Source organism: Podarcis tiliguerta, assembly GCF_965153285.1.
Source record: "Podarcis tiliguerta genome assembly, chromosome: 2".
Classification (NCBI taxonomy): domain Eukaryota; kingdom Metazoa; phylum Chordata; class Lepidosauria; order Squamata; family Lacertidae; genus Podarcis; species Podarcis tiliguerta.
In genome coordinates this window covers 20545180-20558249 of record NC_139535.1, presented here as the reverse complement: position 1 = coordinate 20558249, position 13070 = coordinate 20545180, and the positions used below count along the sequence as shown (strand labels likewise).

Below are 13070 nucleotides of genomic sequence, written 5' to 3'. Positions count from 1 at the left end.
GACTAACATCTATCTCAAGGTAAACTGAGATACAGCCCCTTCTTGCACCCTTTCAAATATCCACTGGCCTGGGTCCAGGACAGCGTCCGTACCTGAGGATACCCTGCAGTGGTAATGGAGTTTCCCAAGGAGGATATCTTCGTCGCGCTCAAAAGGGATGTCCCCGCACACCATGTCATAGAGCAGCACGCCCAAGGACCACACAGTGGCAGACACGCCGTGGTACCGGTGGTATTTTATCCACTCAGGAGGGCTGTATACCCGGGTGCCTGTAAGAATGGAAAGGAGCCGGTGAATACATACCTGGAGAGGCATCAAAGGAACCAGAAACAGAGCTACCAAATCCCTCCCAGGTTGCCCCTTCCTCACCCATGTTGAGCAGGGCCACCACCATTGCCTAAATTTCAAGAACCAGATATGAAATGTTTGTGTTATTTATTAAATCTATATCCCACAATTTCTTCCCAAAGAAGCCTAGGGCAGCAGGTTCCCCCATATATGAGACTTCCACGATGAATTGGCACTGGTGTACTGCTGCTCCAGCCTCAGTCTCCCGTCCTCCCATCTGTAAAATGGGGTGTTTTCTCGACAGTCTTTTTTACTTAAAAGTGTTTTTATGCTTACAAAGCACCAATAATAAGAAATGTTTGCAATGTAAAAGGCAAGGCACAAGCAGAATGAGAGATGGGAAGAGAGGGATTTTCGAGGGGATAAGTGAAATTGCGGGTCGTGTCTCAGAATAAAAACCCACTGAAATTAACAGACAGGGACTCATTGATTTCAGCGGATCCACTCTGAGTTGGAAACATCCTCAAGATTATAAACGATCCTCCATAAATACTGTATTTTTCGCTCTATAAGACGCACCAGACCACAAGACGCACCTAGTTTTTGGAGGAGGAAAACAAGAAAAAAAATATTCTGAATCTCAGAAGCCAGAACAAAAAGAAGGATCGCTGCGCAGTGAAAGCAGCAATCCCTCTTGCTGTTCTGGCTTCTGTGATAGCTGTGTAGCCTGCATTTGCTCCATAAGAAGCACACACATTTCCCCTTACTTTTTAGGAGGGAAAAAGTGAGTCTTATAGAGCAAAAAATACGGTAAATAAATGCCCTGAGAGAGAATTGATTTCTGTGCAACAACATTCCATCGTACGAACCTTTACCTGCATTTTGAGGTACTGCAACGTGAAATCAGGTTTACAGGCCAGTGACATCTAGGCCAATGACCTTAGGGTGCGCACACACAAGAGAACACCAATACAGATGAGGCAATCTGGAGCAACTGCGCATACAAACAGACCAGCTAACAATTACCACTGACCAACTGGAATTTCTTCTCCCTGTAAACACTGGGGGCGGGGCGGGGGGGAGAGTGTAAACCAGGATGGCTACACTGAATTAAGGACTAACTCACCCAACGTGACAGCAATAAGAGTGTACACCTTCAGGCCAAAAATTAAGCTGCTGCAAGACTTTATTTTGCAACCTGTGTGTATCCAAAAGATGCAACAATGGCATCTCTCAGCAAGAAAAAGACCAGGCAACCTATGAACAGAGCAGACCGTTTAGGCCTTTAGGCCTTTAGCTGTTCGACAGTAGAATTTGCTGCCAAGGAGTGTGGTGGAGTCTCCTTCTTTGGAGGTCTTTAAGCAGAGGCTTGACAACCATATGTCAGGAGTGCTCTGATGGTGTTTCCTGCTTGGCAGGGGGTTGGACTCGATGGCCCTTGTGGTCTCTTCCAACTCTATGATTCTATGATACTTTACAAACGCTCAGAAGACAACCTTCAGATCTATACTTTGCACGCGCCCCCCCCTCGGTCAAATACAAAAGGCACAACCCAAAGCCTCTGATTTTACATGGGCAGTGGCCCATAATGTGCTTTGCTATGTGGAAACCAGACGCGGGGTGACACTGAATTGCTCAAACCTCCACATAACAACTTCCTGTACTTCTCATAGGGAGACTGCAGCACATTTTCAGGCAGTTCCTCTGACACTGGAGTGGGGAGGAAATATTTGTTCCCACCAACGGCCATATTCCTCAGGGCCACACTCTTGTCTGTGAGAGGATGAAGCCAGCAGTGGGCGGGACTATCCCCTTCCACTCTTCCTTCGCTTCCTGCCACCCCTTTTCTCTCTCCCTTCTCTCTTTTTTGACATCTCCTCATCTCACTCTCCTTCCTAGAAGGCTGCTAAGAGGAAGAGACAATCAGCTGTTGCCAGAGGTCTGAACTATGGTTCAGATTTAGGCCAAAGCCTGCAAAAAATTTGGCTGAGGTTGACCTCCTCACCCGCCAACATTGATTTGTGTTCCTAGCTTGTTCCCTTCCTGGGTGCTTCTCTGCAAAACCAAAAACCTGCCACCGTTTGCATCGGGAGCACTGAGTCCCATGCAGCCATCTGCCTGGTGCCAACCAGATGTTTTGAACCACAAGCCCAAAAGTGGAAGTTACAGGAGATTCTGACTGTAAGGGAATGACAGATAAAGCTGGTCGAATACGCTGAAATGGCAAAATTGAAACACAGAATTTGCAATCAGGAGGAGACGAAGTACCAAAAAGAATGGAGTAAATTTATGGTTTATATAAGCGAGAACTGTAGAAATATGAAAACGTTGGCAGGATTGAATTAAATCTTATGTCACGGTGTAATTTTTAACCAATGAAACTGTGAATTATAGGAAATTGGATGTGTTTTTAAATGTTTTTGTTTTTTCTTGTTTTGATGTGTTGTTTTTGTTGTTGATGATGTATTGCTTGTTAATTTTTCTATTGTTTTCTCTCTCTCTCATATTTCTTTTTTCTTCTGTAACCACAAAACCACTAATAAAAATTATTACAAAAAAAAAAGAAACTGTGAATTATAGATTGGAATAAGAAAACTTGCGGAAGGGAAGGACAGAAGTCAACGGCTATATGGAGCATAAAGTAGGATATATGTAATAAGATTTGATGTTTTTGTTGGTTGCTGTTGGTGTTCTTAAATCTCAATAAAAAGCATTTTTTTGGGGGGGGGTGGAATAAATAAAAATAAAAGAACCACAAGCCCAAAGGTTGGCAACAGCTTGCTTACACCGACAACAGTGTAGCTGCTGTCGAATCTTTCTGCCCTGCCTGGAGGTGTCAGAACTTGAACCCAGGACCCTTTTGCAAGCAAAGCGTGTGTGTGCCCTGTCGCCGAGCGGTGGTCTCTGGCATTCTCTCTCTCTCTCGCGCACACACTCACCATCAAAATCTGTATAGGGAGCATCCCGAAGCAAAGCCCCCGAGCCAAAGTCTATGAGCTTTAGGTCTCCTTGCAGGAGGTCGACCAGAATGTTCTCGTCCTTGATGTCTCGGTGCAAAACACCGCAGAGGTGGCAGTGGCGCACCGCCTCCACCACTTGCCGGAAGTAGCCAGCGGCCAGGCTTTCGGGGAGTGGACCCCTGTCGGTGATGACGTCAAACAGGTCCTGGGAGACGAGGGGGCGCTCCATCACGATGAAGTAGGCGTCGGGCTGCTCAAACCAATCCAGGAGGCGGATGACACCTCGGCAGCCTGAGGCAGACACCTTCTTCAGCAGCACCACTTCCAGCGGGACCAGGGTGCCGTTCTGGAGAAGGAATAATAATAATAATAATATCTTTATTGTCATTGCCCCCTTCGGGGACAACGAAATTACTTGACTGCTCCATAAAAACACTAATTAAACAATACACTATAATACAGCAAGGGAGATTAGATGACTTTCAAAGTCCGGGCTTCCCATTCAGGGCCGAGATCGCTCTGGAGAAGAAGCTGTTCTTAAGACGGCTCGTTCTTGTCTTCATCGTCCTGTATCTCCGTCCCGACGGCAAGAGCTCGAAGAGACAGTGACCAGGATGCGATGGATCTTTTACTATGTCCAGTGCCTTCCTACGGCACCTTGTGGCATAAATCTGCTCTAAGGTGGAGAGTGGGCAGCCAACAATGCTCTCTGCTGCCTTAACAACCCTGCACAACCCCATCCTGTCCTGGGTAGTACAGCTTCCGTACCACACACATAAGCCATAAGTGAGCACGCTCTCAATGGCACAGTGATAGAAGGCAAGCAGCAGGAAAGGAAAGGAAAGAGAAGAAAGGAAGGAAGGAAAGAGAGAGAAAGGGAGACAGGGATGAGAGCAACCTCTGGCACCGCAGCTCAACGAGTCAGGCTGCCTCAATGGGAAGAGAAACGGCACAAAAGGGCAGCAACTCACCATGTGTTGGAATTGCAAGACTCTGTCTTTGGCAACATATTTGATGGCCACCTGCAAAAGGAAGGAAGGAGAATGCTGTTAGGAGGCAAAGCCTACTGCAGAATTCACAGCACTATTTGGGATCCACCTTTAGCACAAACCCCATTTCACCATGCAGGGAGATAAGCATGGCTGTTGTGACCCGTCTCGGGTCAGGCTGCAAGCCTGGGGGAAGTGCCAAGATTTCCCCCCTAAATTGATTTTTGAATTCTGAATTTATTGTTATTCACGGTTTATACTGTATTTTATGCTGTTTTTGTTGCATGAATTAAGTGTTTTAAATTTGTGGTTAGCTGCCCTGAGCCCGGTTTTCTGAACCAGGAAGGGCAGGGTATAAATAATTTTTTATTATTATTATTATTATTATTATTATTATTATTATTATTAGGCATTCTTGGGCAACTGCTAGGGGTTTGCCACCAACACCTGCCTTGGGCTCCCTTATGATTTGTTCACAGTGGTACCTCAGGTTAAGTACTTAATTCGTTCCGGAGGTCCGTTCTTAACCTGAAACTGTTCTTAACCTGAAGCACCACTTTAGCTAATGGGGCCTCCTGCTGCTGCCACGCCGCCGGAGCACGATTTCTGTTCTCATCCTGAAGCAAAGTTCTTAACCTGAAGCACTATTTCTGGGTTAGAGGAGTCTGTAACCTGAAGCGTATGTAACCCGAGGTACCACTGTACTTCAAAAAGGCTCTGTTCCACACACAAAAAATGCCACAACAAATTGTGTACGTAACCTGAGGTAACACTGTATTTCTTTATTTCCAACTCAGGGCTCCAAGCAGCACTGGGCAGCCAAGCCCAGCTGCCATTTCCCCACAATACCCCAGAGAGGAATGATTTATATGGTGGCCAGACCCAGCTGCCAGCCATGCTGCCACCAGGGGGCGCTTCACTCAAGACCCCATTCAAACTTGAAGCCAGCCCTGCTGCAACCCAGATCCAGCAACCGTCTAGTGGACTCTTTGCACAAAGGAAAGTCATCTTCCGCAAGCTATGAAAGGATTCCAACCCATGGCAGGTTGCTGAAGCTTCAAGATTATATATAAGCAAGTTTATCAATAAGGCCTGCTTGGTACCTGTCTAATGCAGAGTTTCTCACAAATATTTTAACGGCATGCAAACCAGAATTTCAACAAACTGAAATGTCTAAATTGAACAATGTGGTATTTTCTCATGGAGTTGTTGCATTTCGTTACCAAGCCTTACCAAAGGCTCTGCCGAGAGAGTATTGATTATTCTTCAATTTCAGCACATGTCATCTTAGGCTTGAGATTGCTCTAACAGAAATGTCCCTTATAATGTAAGATTCTGAAGGAAAGAGCATGCCACATTACTTGTTTCAATGCTCTCTATTAGAAGTAAGGTCTTAACGTCTCCTTGCTGGAAAAGTATACTGACCCTCCCTACCCCCACCCCTTAGGAATAGAGAGAACTATTTGTTGGAAATAGTGCATTTTCTATTTATGGCTGCAAATGTACAGCAGGGGTGGTGGTGGTGTTTTTGTAATTATTTTTTCTTAGCAACACCTGAATTTACTTGATCGAGAGCTCTTAAAAGTATAGATCCATGTTTCCCAGACTTGGGTGTCCAGCTGCTTTCGGACTACAACTTCCATCACCCCTAGCTAACAGGACCAATAGTCAGGGTTGATGGGAATTGTAGTCCAAAAACAGCTGGAGACCCAAATTTGGGAAACACTGGTGTAGTAGCCATTCTGTCCCTTTGGGAATAAGGTAAAGGTACCCCTGCCCGTAGGGGCCAGTCTTGCCAGACTCTAGGGTTGTGCGCCCATCTCACTCAAGAGGCCGGGGGCCAGCGCTGTCCGGAGACACTTCCGGGTCACGTGGCCAGCGTGACATCGCTGCTCTGGCGAGCCAGAGCCGCACACAGAAACGCCGTTTACCTTCCCGCTAGTAAGCGGTCCCTATTTATCTACTTGCACCCGAGAGTGCTTTCGAACTGCTAGGTTGGCAGGTGCTGGGACCGAACAACGGGAGCGCACCCCACCGCGGGGATTCGAACCGCCGACCTTTCGATTGGCAAGCCCTAGGCACTGAGGCTTTTACCCACAGCGCCACCCGCGTCCCTAAGAATACCTTTAAAAACCCCACAATGGAGCTACACTCCCTTCCAAAGAGAAAACCACCACAATTTCTCTTCTCAGGGCTTGTTTTATTCAAGCTTCAAAATAGCATACTGCCCCTTGCCTCAGTATCCAGTCCTAATGCTTTTGACTCTGCTACCCCATATGTTCTTGAAAAAAATAACAGAACCAGGGAATTTCCACACCTTCTCAACCCCTCCCTTCAGTACACCCAGGATTTTGCCCACCGACAGCAGTGACTTAACACACCTGCAAGTCACACACAACCAATGCAACATGCATACATTTTGTAACTCAAGCACAGCCAATAACAGATAAACAGGTGTGCATCATTATTTGCTGCAGCTGTGTATTATTAAACTGCTACCGCTGCATTGATTTCCAAGTTTGGAACTCAGCATAGCCCTGCATGGCTACTGCACATATATTAAACAGCAGTGATGCCTTCCTCGTCACGGGATGACTGTTGCTTGTGCGCTCTCTCTCTCCTTCCTTAATAATTATTACCAGGAAACCAGACTGATGAGCCACTGTGTGCTCCAAGCGCCGGAAGTGGAGCCAAAGGCTTAGCGAGCAACACAGAGCATAGCGAGGAGTTCAGGAGCATCACTCATCCAGGACACTAACACACCCTCTGAGAGGCAGAACAGGTTGGAGAAAGGGAAATCCAGACGATAACGTGGGATTCAAAGCAGCCGGCCCGCATGGTGCAGCCCCGAATTGGAGCAAGACTCACGCCTCCCCCTCCCCTTTTGTTCCCTGCTGGCTTCTCTCTCTTCTCTCTCTGCGCGGATCATTAATTCCACTCCAGCCCCCAGAACCGCACAACCCTAATACAGTGGTACCTCGGGTTACAGACGCTTCAGGTTTCAGACTCTGCTAACCCAGAAATAGTACCTCGGGTTAAGAACTTTGCTTCAGGATGAGAACAGAAATCGTGCGGTGGCAGCAGGAGGCCCCATTAGCTAAAGTGGTGCTTCAGGTTAAAAACAGTTTCAGGTTAAGAACGGACCTCCGGAACGAATTAAGTACTTAACCCGAGGTACCACTGTATACCATTTATTTCCCTCTCTCCTAAAAGCCGCCGGTCGACTCCTGGTGCTGCATTTGGTCATTTCAGTGCACGTGTAGATATACGCATTATGTATATTTACGTGTGAGTTTGTGTGTGTGTCTCTATAATGTACATAATACGTGTATCTACACATGCACGCGCGACTGATATCTACAGAGAGAGAAAAGACGCCGATCGGTCACTCACCGGGAGAGAATCGCTGAGCCGGGTCCCCGCGTAGACGGTGCCGAAACCGCCGCTCCCAATCAACGCTCCCAAGCGGTAGCGCGTCTCCAAGGTCGCCTTCCCTGCAGGGGATGGAGAAAAGGAAAGCAGCGCATCAGCGTGGCGAGTTGTGCCGGGACCCGCCCAGCCAGCCAGACACCCACACCGGCTGCGGTTTGCTTGCAAACAACAACAACGAAAACCACGCTCGCTCGCTCCATTCACAAAAACCGCCCCACGTGCTCCTTGTTGTTACCCGCGGAGCGAGGCTCCTCTTCGGCGGCATCGGCGGCCGGCGGCCCTTCGGGACCCTGGTGGCAAATGGGGCCTTGAGCCAAGAGCATGGCCAGGTCAGTCGGTCACTCTCCGGCCAATATTGCCTCGCGTGAGCTTGTGTGTATGTGTGTGGCCGCTCCTCCCCCACCGCGTGCGCCTCGGAATTCCTTCGCTTTTACGAACGTTCCAACTCCACGCCGACCTCAGCCAATGGCGGGGCGAGCTGGAGGAAGCCGCGAAAAAGCCGAGCCAATCAGAAGAGGCGTGTGTGGGGGTAAAAGGAGGAGTTCTTTTCGGCCGCCGACAGGGCGAGGCTTTGAAACCGTCGAGGGAGAAGCGCGCACGGCAATGAAAACGGGGCGGGGTGCGCAGCAGGCAGGAGTCCTTTAAACGAATTGGAAAGGCAACGGCAGCCAATCGAGGAGAGGCGCGCGAGGGCCCTTTACGCTTCTCCTCGCCGCCGCCGCCGCTTGTTGACCCACGTGCGATATACTATTTTAAAGTTGGCGCTTGCAAAGTCCGCTAGCAAATGCTCTGCACCGACGCGCTCCCCGGACCCCACCCCGCATTCTTGCTGCCTGAGCCCAGCTCTTGATAGCTTCGGGAGCTCTCCTGTCCTGGACATCAAAAGCCATCGCTCAATCAGCCCTCTTTCGTCTTTCCGAAGTGTGGGCTGAGTTGCAACCAGCAACGGCTGTGAAGTAGGAGAAAGCGGTGGGGAAACCTTTCCTCGCCCTCCGCCTCCACTGATTCACGGGGCGAGAGGGACACTCTGCTCGCCTTCCGCCTCTTTAATTAAATAGCAAGTGCCCCCATTGCTTCCAGTGTCCCACCCACCCACTTAAAAAAAATACCTGCAGTCTTAAAATACAGATTTGCTCCCCCCCACTCCACTAGATTTGCTTGACCAGAGACCCTGAGTGTCTAGCTGAGTTTCTCCCGGCGCCCCCTTCATTGCCATGGTGGTACAAGTTTGTTTATTATTCATTTATTAAATGTCTATACTGCTGTTCATTTGAGGATCACAAGACAGTTTACAATATAAAAACACAAATATAAATACCGTAAAGGTAAATGGTAAAGGGACCCCTGAACGTTAGGTCCAGTCGCAAATAACTCTGGGGTTGTGGTGCTCATCTCGCTTTACTGGCCGAGGGAACCAGTGTTCAGCTTCTGGGTTATGTGGCCAGCATGACTAAGCGGCTTCTGGCGAACCAAAGAAGTGCACTGAAACTCCATTTACCTTCCCACTGGAGTGGTACCTATTTATCTACTTGCACTTTGCCGTGCTTTCAAACTGCTAGGTGGGCAGGAGCTGGGACCGAGCAACGGGAGCTCACCCCGTCGCGGGGATTTGAACCGCCGACCTTCTGATCGGCAAGCCCTAGGCTCAGTGGTTTAGACCACAGCGCCACCCTCGTCCCTATAAATACCATAGTGTCAAACAAAATCAATAACCCACACACAGTTTAAAAGACAATGGATTGATAGCTCCAGGCCTGGTTATAGAGAAACGTTTTTGCCTGTCATGAAGGCATCCAGTGAGCCTCCCAGGGGAGAGCATTCCACAAGTGGGGAGCCACTGCAGAAAAGTCCCAGTCTTGTGTTGCCTCCCTCCAGGCCTCTCATGAAGAAGAGCCTCAAATGATAAGCACAGGGTCAGTTCAAACCTCAAGGACCGGGAAAGGCGGCCCTAGAGGCATTGCAGTCTTGTTGCAGTTCGTTGGTCCTTTCCTGTTCTGCACAGCTCTCCCTAATAAGGAGCACAGCAGCGCTCTCTCTCAAGGTCTGGACCCAACTACCTTAGCTGACCCAAAGTATTTCCTGCCCCAAATTCAGACCAGCCGCTCAGCCATTCAGAACATATGTCAACAAAGACAAAAACTGCTGTTTTGCAAACCCACGGCACTAGCCAATGCACCCCGTTCTATGACACCACTTTTGCATTCTGGAAATGGAAGTGAAAATGCCCTGGCGTGTACCACACTCTTGGCTGCTTAGGTCAAAAGTTAGCCAAAACATATCACCAGCGGCCAGCCTCCAATGCTATAATAAAGAAACCCAGGCTTTGTATTTAGCTACTGCATAGCAGGAGTTCACCACATCTTCCTTTCACAAGGCTGCATTTTACTAATATTATAGGATCGGCCTCAATGCATATCTGCCACCAGTGCACGGACTTGGGGCTGATCAATCCGAGCACACGTTGCGTATTCTTAGCCATAAATCCTTTCCTCTTTCAAGTAGGGCGTGAGCCAGCTACGGAAATGACTAACAACAACAACCCCATTGACTCAATAAAGCGAGGAGTGCGTTGCAGCCGAGCAGATACCCCCAAATCAGTGTAAATCATCCAGCGACACACCAGATGACCACATCACCTTTTCCATCGCAGCAGAGCAAGTTTCACTTTCCCGCAAAGGCGGGCTTCCAAATGATAAGCTTCCAAATGATAAGCCAAGCCTTGTCATATCTATCTAAGCTCCTTTGGAATGCCAGAAATGTCCCTGGAGACAGGGAGGAATAGCCACAAACGCTTTGATACGGGACTGCCCACGTCACAGAGCACAGCAGCAAGGCAGGGCCACGAGGCAGAGGCGATGTTTGCTCAGCCCCGAGAGAGGGCTAGTCTGTGGGTTTGGTGATGGGAGGGGGCGCCTTGACGGGACAGGACTTTGCCGCACCAGATTCCCAGGAAACATGCTGTTTCCCGCCTACTGGACAGAGAAACAGGCACCTTTGTTGTTTGTGTACCTTTGTGGGAGACAACACAAGCACAGCCACGTGGGATAAAGCTGCGAGGCCAAAGTCCTAAAGCATCATTCCAAAAATAAATCACTGGGAACGGCCCAGAGGGATGCAAAATACGACGAAACACTAGTGTGTTTCTTCCTCATGGGCAAGCAGTCATTGAGCAGAAGAGGAAAGGATCATGCCAACGTATTCCCCCCCCCCCACTCTCAGTTACGCTAAAGGTAGCTCAGATTTTCAGTCATCTCCCTGTGTCAATAAAACAAAGGAGAACCCCATTTACTATAGGTAAAGGGGCTGGGGGTGTCACACAGGCCTGGCCCTACCATTAGGCAGAGGTAACTCCCTCAGGCAGCAGAAAGTCTTGTGGGGGGGAGTGTCCCCCTAAGAAAGCCTCAGGGAAGGTGGATGGTGTTGTCCGGGGACAGGTGGTGAGGTTGACCAGCCTGTGTGTGTGTGTGTGTGTGCCATGTCCCTTGCCTCAGGCAGCGAAGTGTCTTGGGCCGGCCCTGTTATTGCATGGGCAGCTGAGTGACGGAAAAGGCAGAGAGCTGAGAAAGGCCTCCTTTAAACCTTGCCTCTGCTACGAACTCACCGATGCAGATAACATTACTGGCCTATCTTACAGGGTCGTCGTAACAATAAAGGAGGCCATTATTTGAAATACGTTGAAAGAGCAGCAATAGAGAAGAAGAGGTCAATTATTTTCAAGGGTGACACGCTTTCTGGTCAGCAAAGCCTGCGGACCCAGCCAGCAGACTGCTTTTTCTTTTTTTTAAACAGCTGTTGTGACACAAAGGAGTCCACTCTGGGATGGTTTCAAGGCCATGTGCAGAAAACAAGCCAGGTTTCTTCTCTCCCTCCCCTCCCCTCAACTCAGTGGACACCAATGGGTGTTTAATTTGTGTACACCTTTATCCCCCACATTTCCTGCAGAGAAGCTCAAAGGCCACTCTGCATGGCTTACTCCCCTCACCTCCATCTTGCCCTCTTAGCAACACCAGTCCTGTAAAAAGTAGGTTAGGCAGAGCAATGGTGACTGGCCCACAGTCACCCAGTGAGTGTCACGCCAAACTGGTTTGCCAGGGGTGGGGAACCTGTTGCCTTTTGGATGGTGTTCAACTACTGCCAGTCCTAACCAGTACAGCCAAGGGTTTTGTGGACGATGGGAGTTGCGAGTCCAACGGTGAGCAACAGGTTGAAGAAAAAAGAAGATTTAAACGCACTAGAAAAGGAACGCAGAAAACCAGCCTGCAGAGGTCAGCACTGAGCGGCAACTCGGCTGCTCCCCTCGTCGCACCTGGCAACAGGCAACCGAATGGAAATCTCCCGGAGTTTCTCAAGAGCCGCGCGCCCCCTCCTACAAGCCAAGGAAATAACCGCTCCAACTTCTGCAAATGTACGACACACTGACGGAATCATAGAACCGTGGAGCTGGAAGGGGCCACCAGGGTCATCCATCCCAACCCCCTGCAATGCGGGGGTCTTTCAGCCCAAGATTGGGCTTCCGTCGTTAATTCGCATTCATAGCAAGCGGATCAAAGAAAAGGAGCGGAGGAGGAGCGGAGCTTCACGGCCCCGCGAGCGGCTTTAAAGCATTTGGCGCGGGGACGCGTCGTCGCTCCACGGATCCCCAGCGCTGACTAAAAGCAATCTGATCGCAGACTCGTGTCAACGATCCGGCCACGCACTGCAGCCTCCGATCAGAGAGGGGATGTCACCTTCCGCGGGACGGCTATTCATTCGATCTCCCTGTCGCTCATTCGGAGGAGTGCAAGGAGTTAGGGAACCTCTCGTAGAAAACTCTCAGCAAATTAAGTTTGCACGAGGCTGCGAGAATTAAACCGATAATGCAAAGCCAATATAATAAGCTTGTGGTGCAGCTAAGAAGTATCCCCCCCCCTTTTTATTTTGGTGGGCTCTCAGAAGTTTTGACACCGGGCAGCAGGAAGCCTGTTGCCCCCCCCCCCCGGTGGGCAGCGTGAGGATCCCCAGAGGGCGAAGACGAGTCAGACCCCATTGCAAGCAGAGGGATCCACTCTGACCCCGACTCTTATCAAGCCGCGGTGGGTCCTTGCAGACCTCGGAGGCGGCGCCCTCTCGCAGCTCCCGCGCGTCCGCCCCAGTCTCCCCCGAATAGCGCCTCCGCCGCGGCCGCGGAGCAACTCACCCTGCGCCGGCTCGTCTTTGGGGAACGCCGCCGAGCTGAGCATGCTGCAGCGGTGCACGTTGGGAGGGTAAAGCACCTGCACCGAGGACATCGCGGCCGCGACTCGGGCCAAGCCAGGGGAAAGTTGCGAAGAAGTTGCAGCAGAAGCGCAGCTCCGACGACACCGGAGCCGCAACCTGAATCCCCGGGGAAGCCTCTCGGGGTTGGAGACGGGCGGAGGGCCAC

At 49.9% G+C, this 13070-nt stretch overlaps 1 protein-coding gene across 2 annotated transcripts in view; it reads right to left on the bottom strand.

Moving 5' to 3' along the window:
- LOC310670600 (serine/threonine-protein kinase pim-3-like) overlaps positions 1-13070 on the bottom strand; it is a 16700-nt gene extending 3630 nt beyond the window's left edge. The window contains exons 1-5 of one of the 2 annotated variants that reach the window (XM_083426176.1): positions 12846-13070; positions 7631-7731; positions 4220-4270; positions 3228-3594; positions 93-269 (exon numbers count right to left, since the gene is read on the bottom strand). In XM_083426176.1, the coding sequence (XP_083282302.1) occupies positions 93-269; positions 3228-3594; positions 4220-4270; positions 7631-7731; positions 12846-12936 (787 nt within the window). In that variant the 5' untranslated portion in view covers positions 12937-13070. Of the gene's footprint in view, positions 1-92; positions 270-3227; positions 3595-4219; positions 4271-7630; positions 7732-7904; positions 8005-12845 lie in introns of those variants that run through there. The other variant, XM_083426177.1, reaches the window with a different exon arrangement.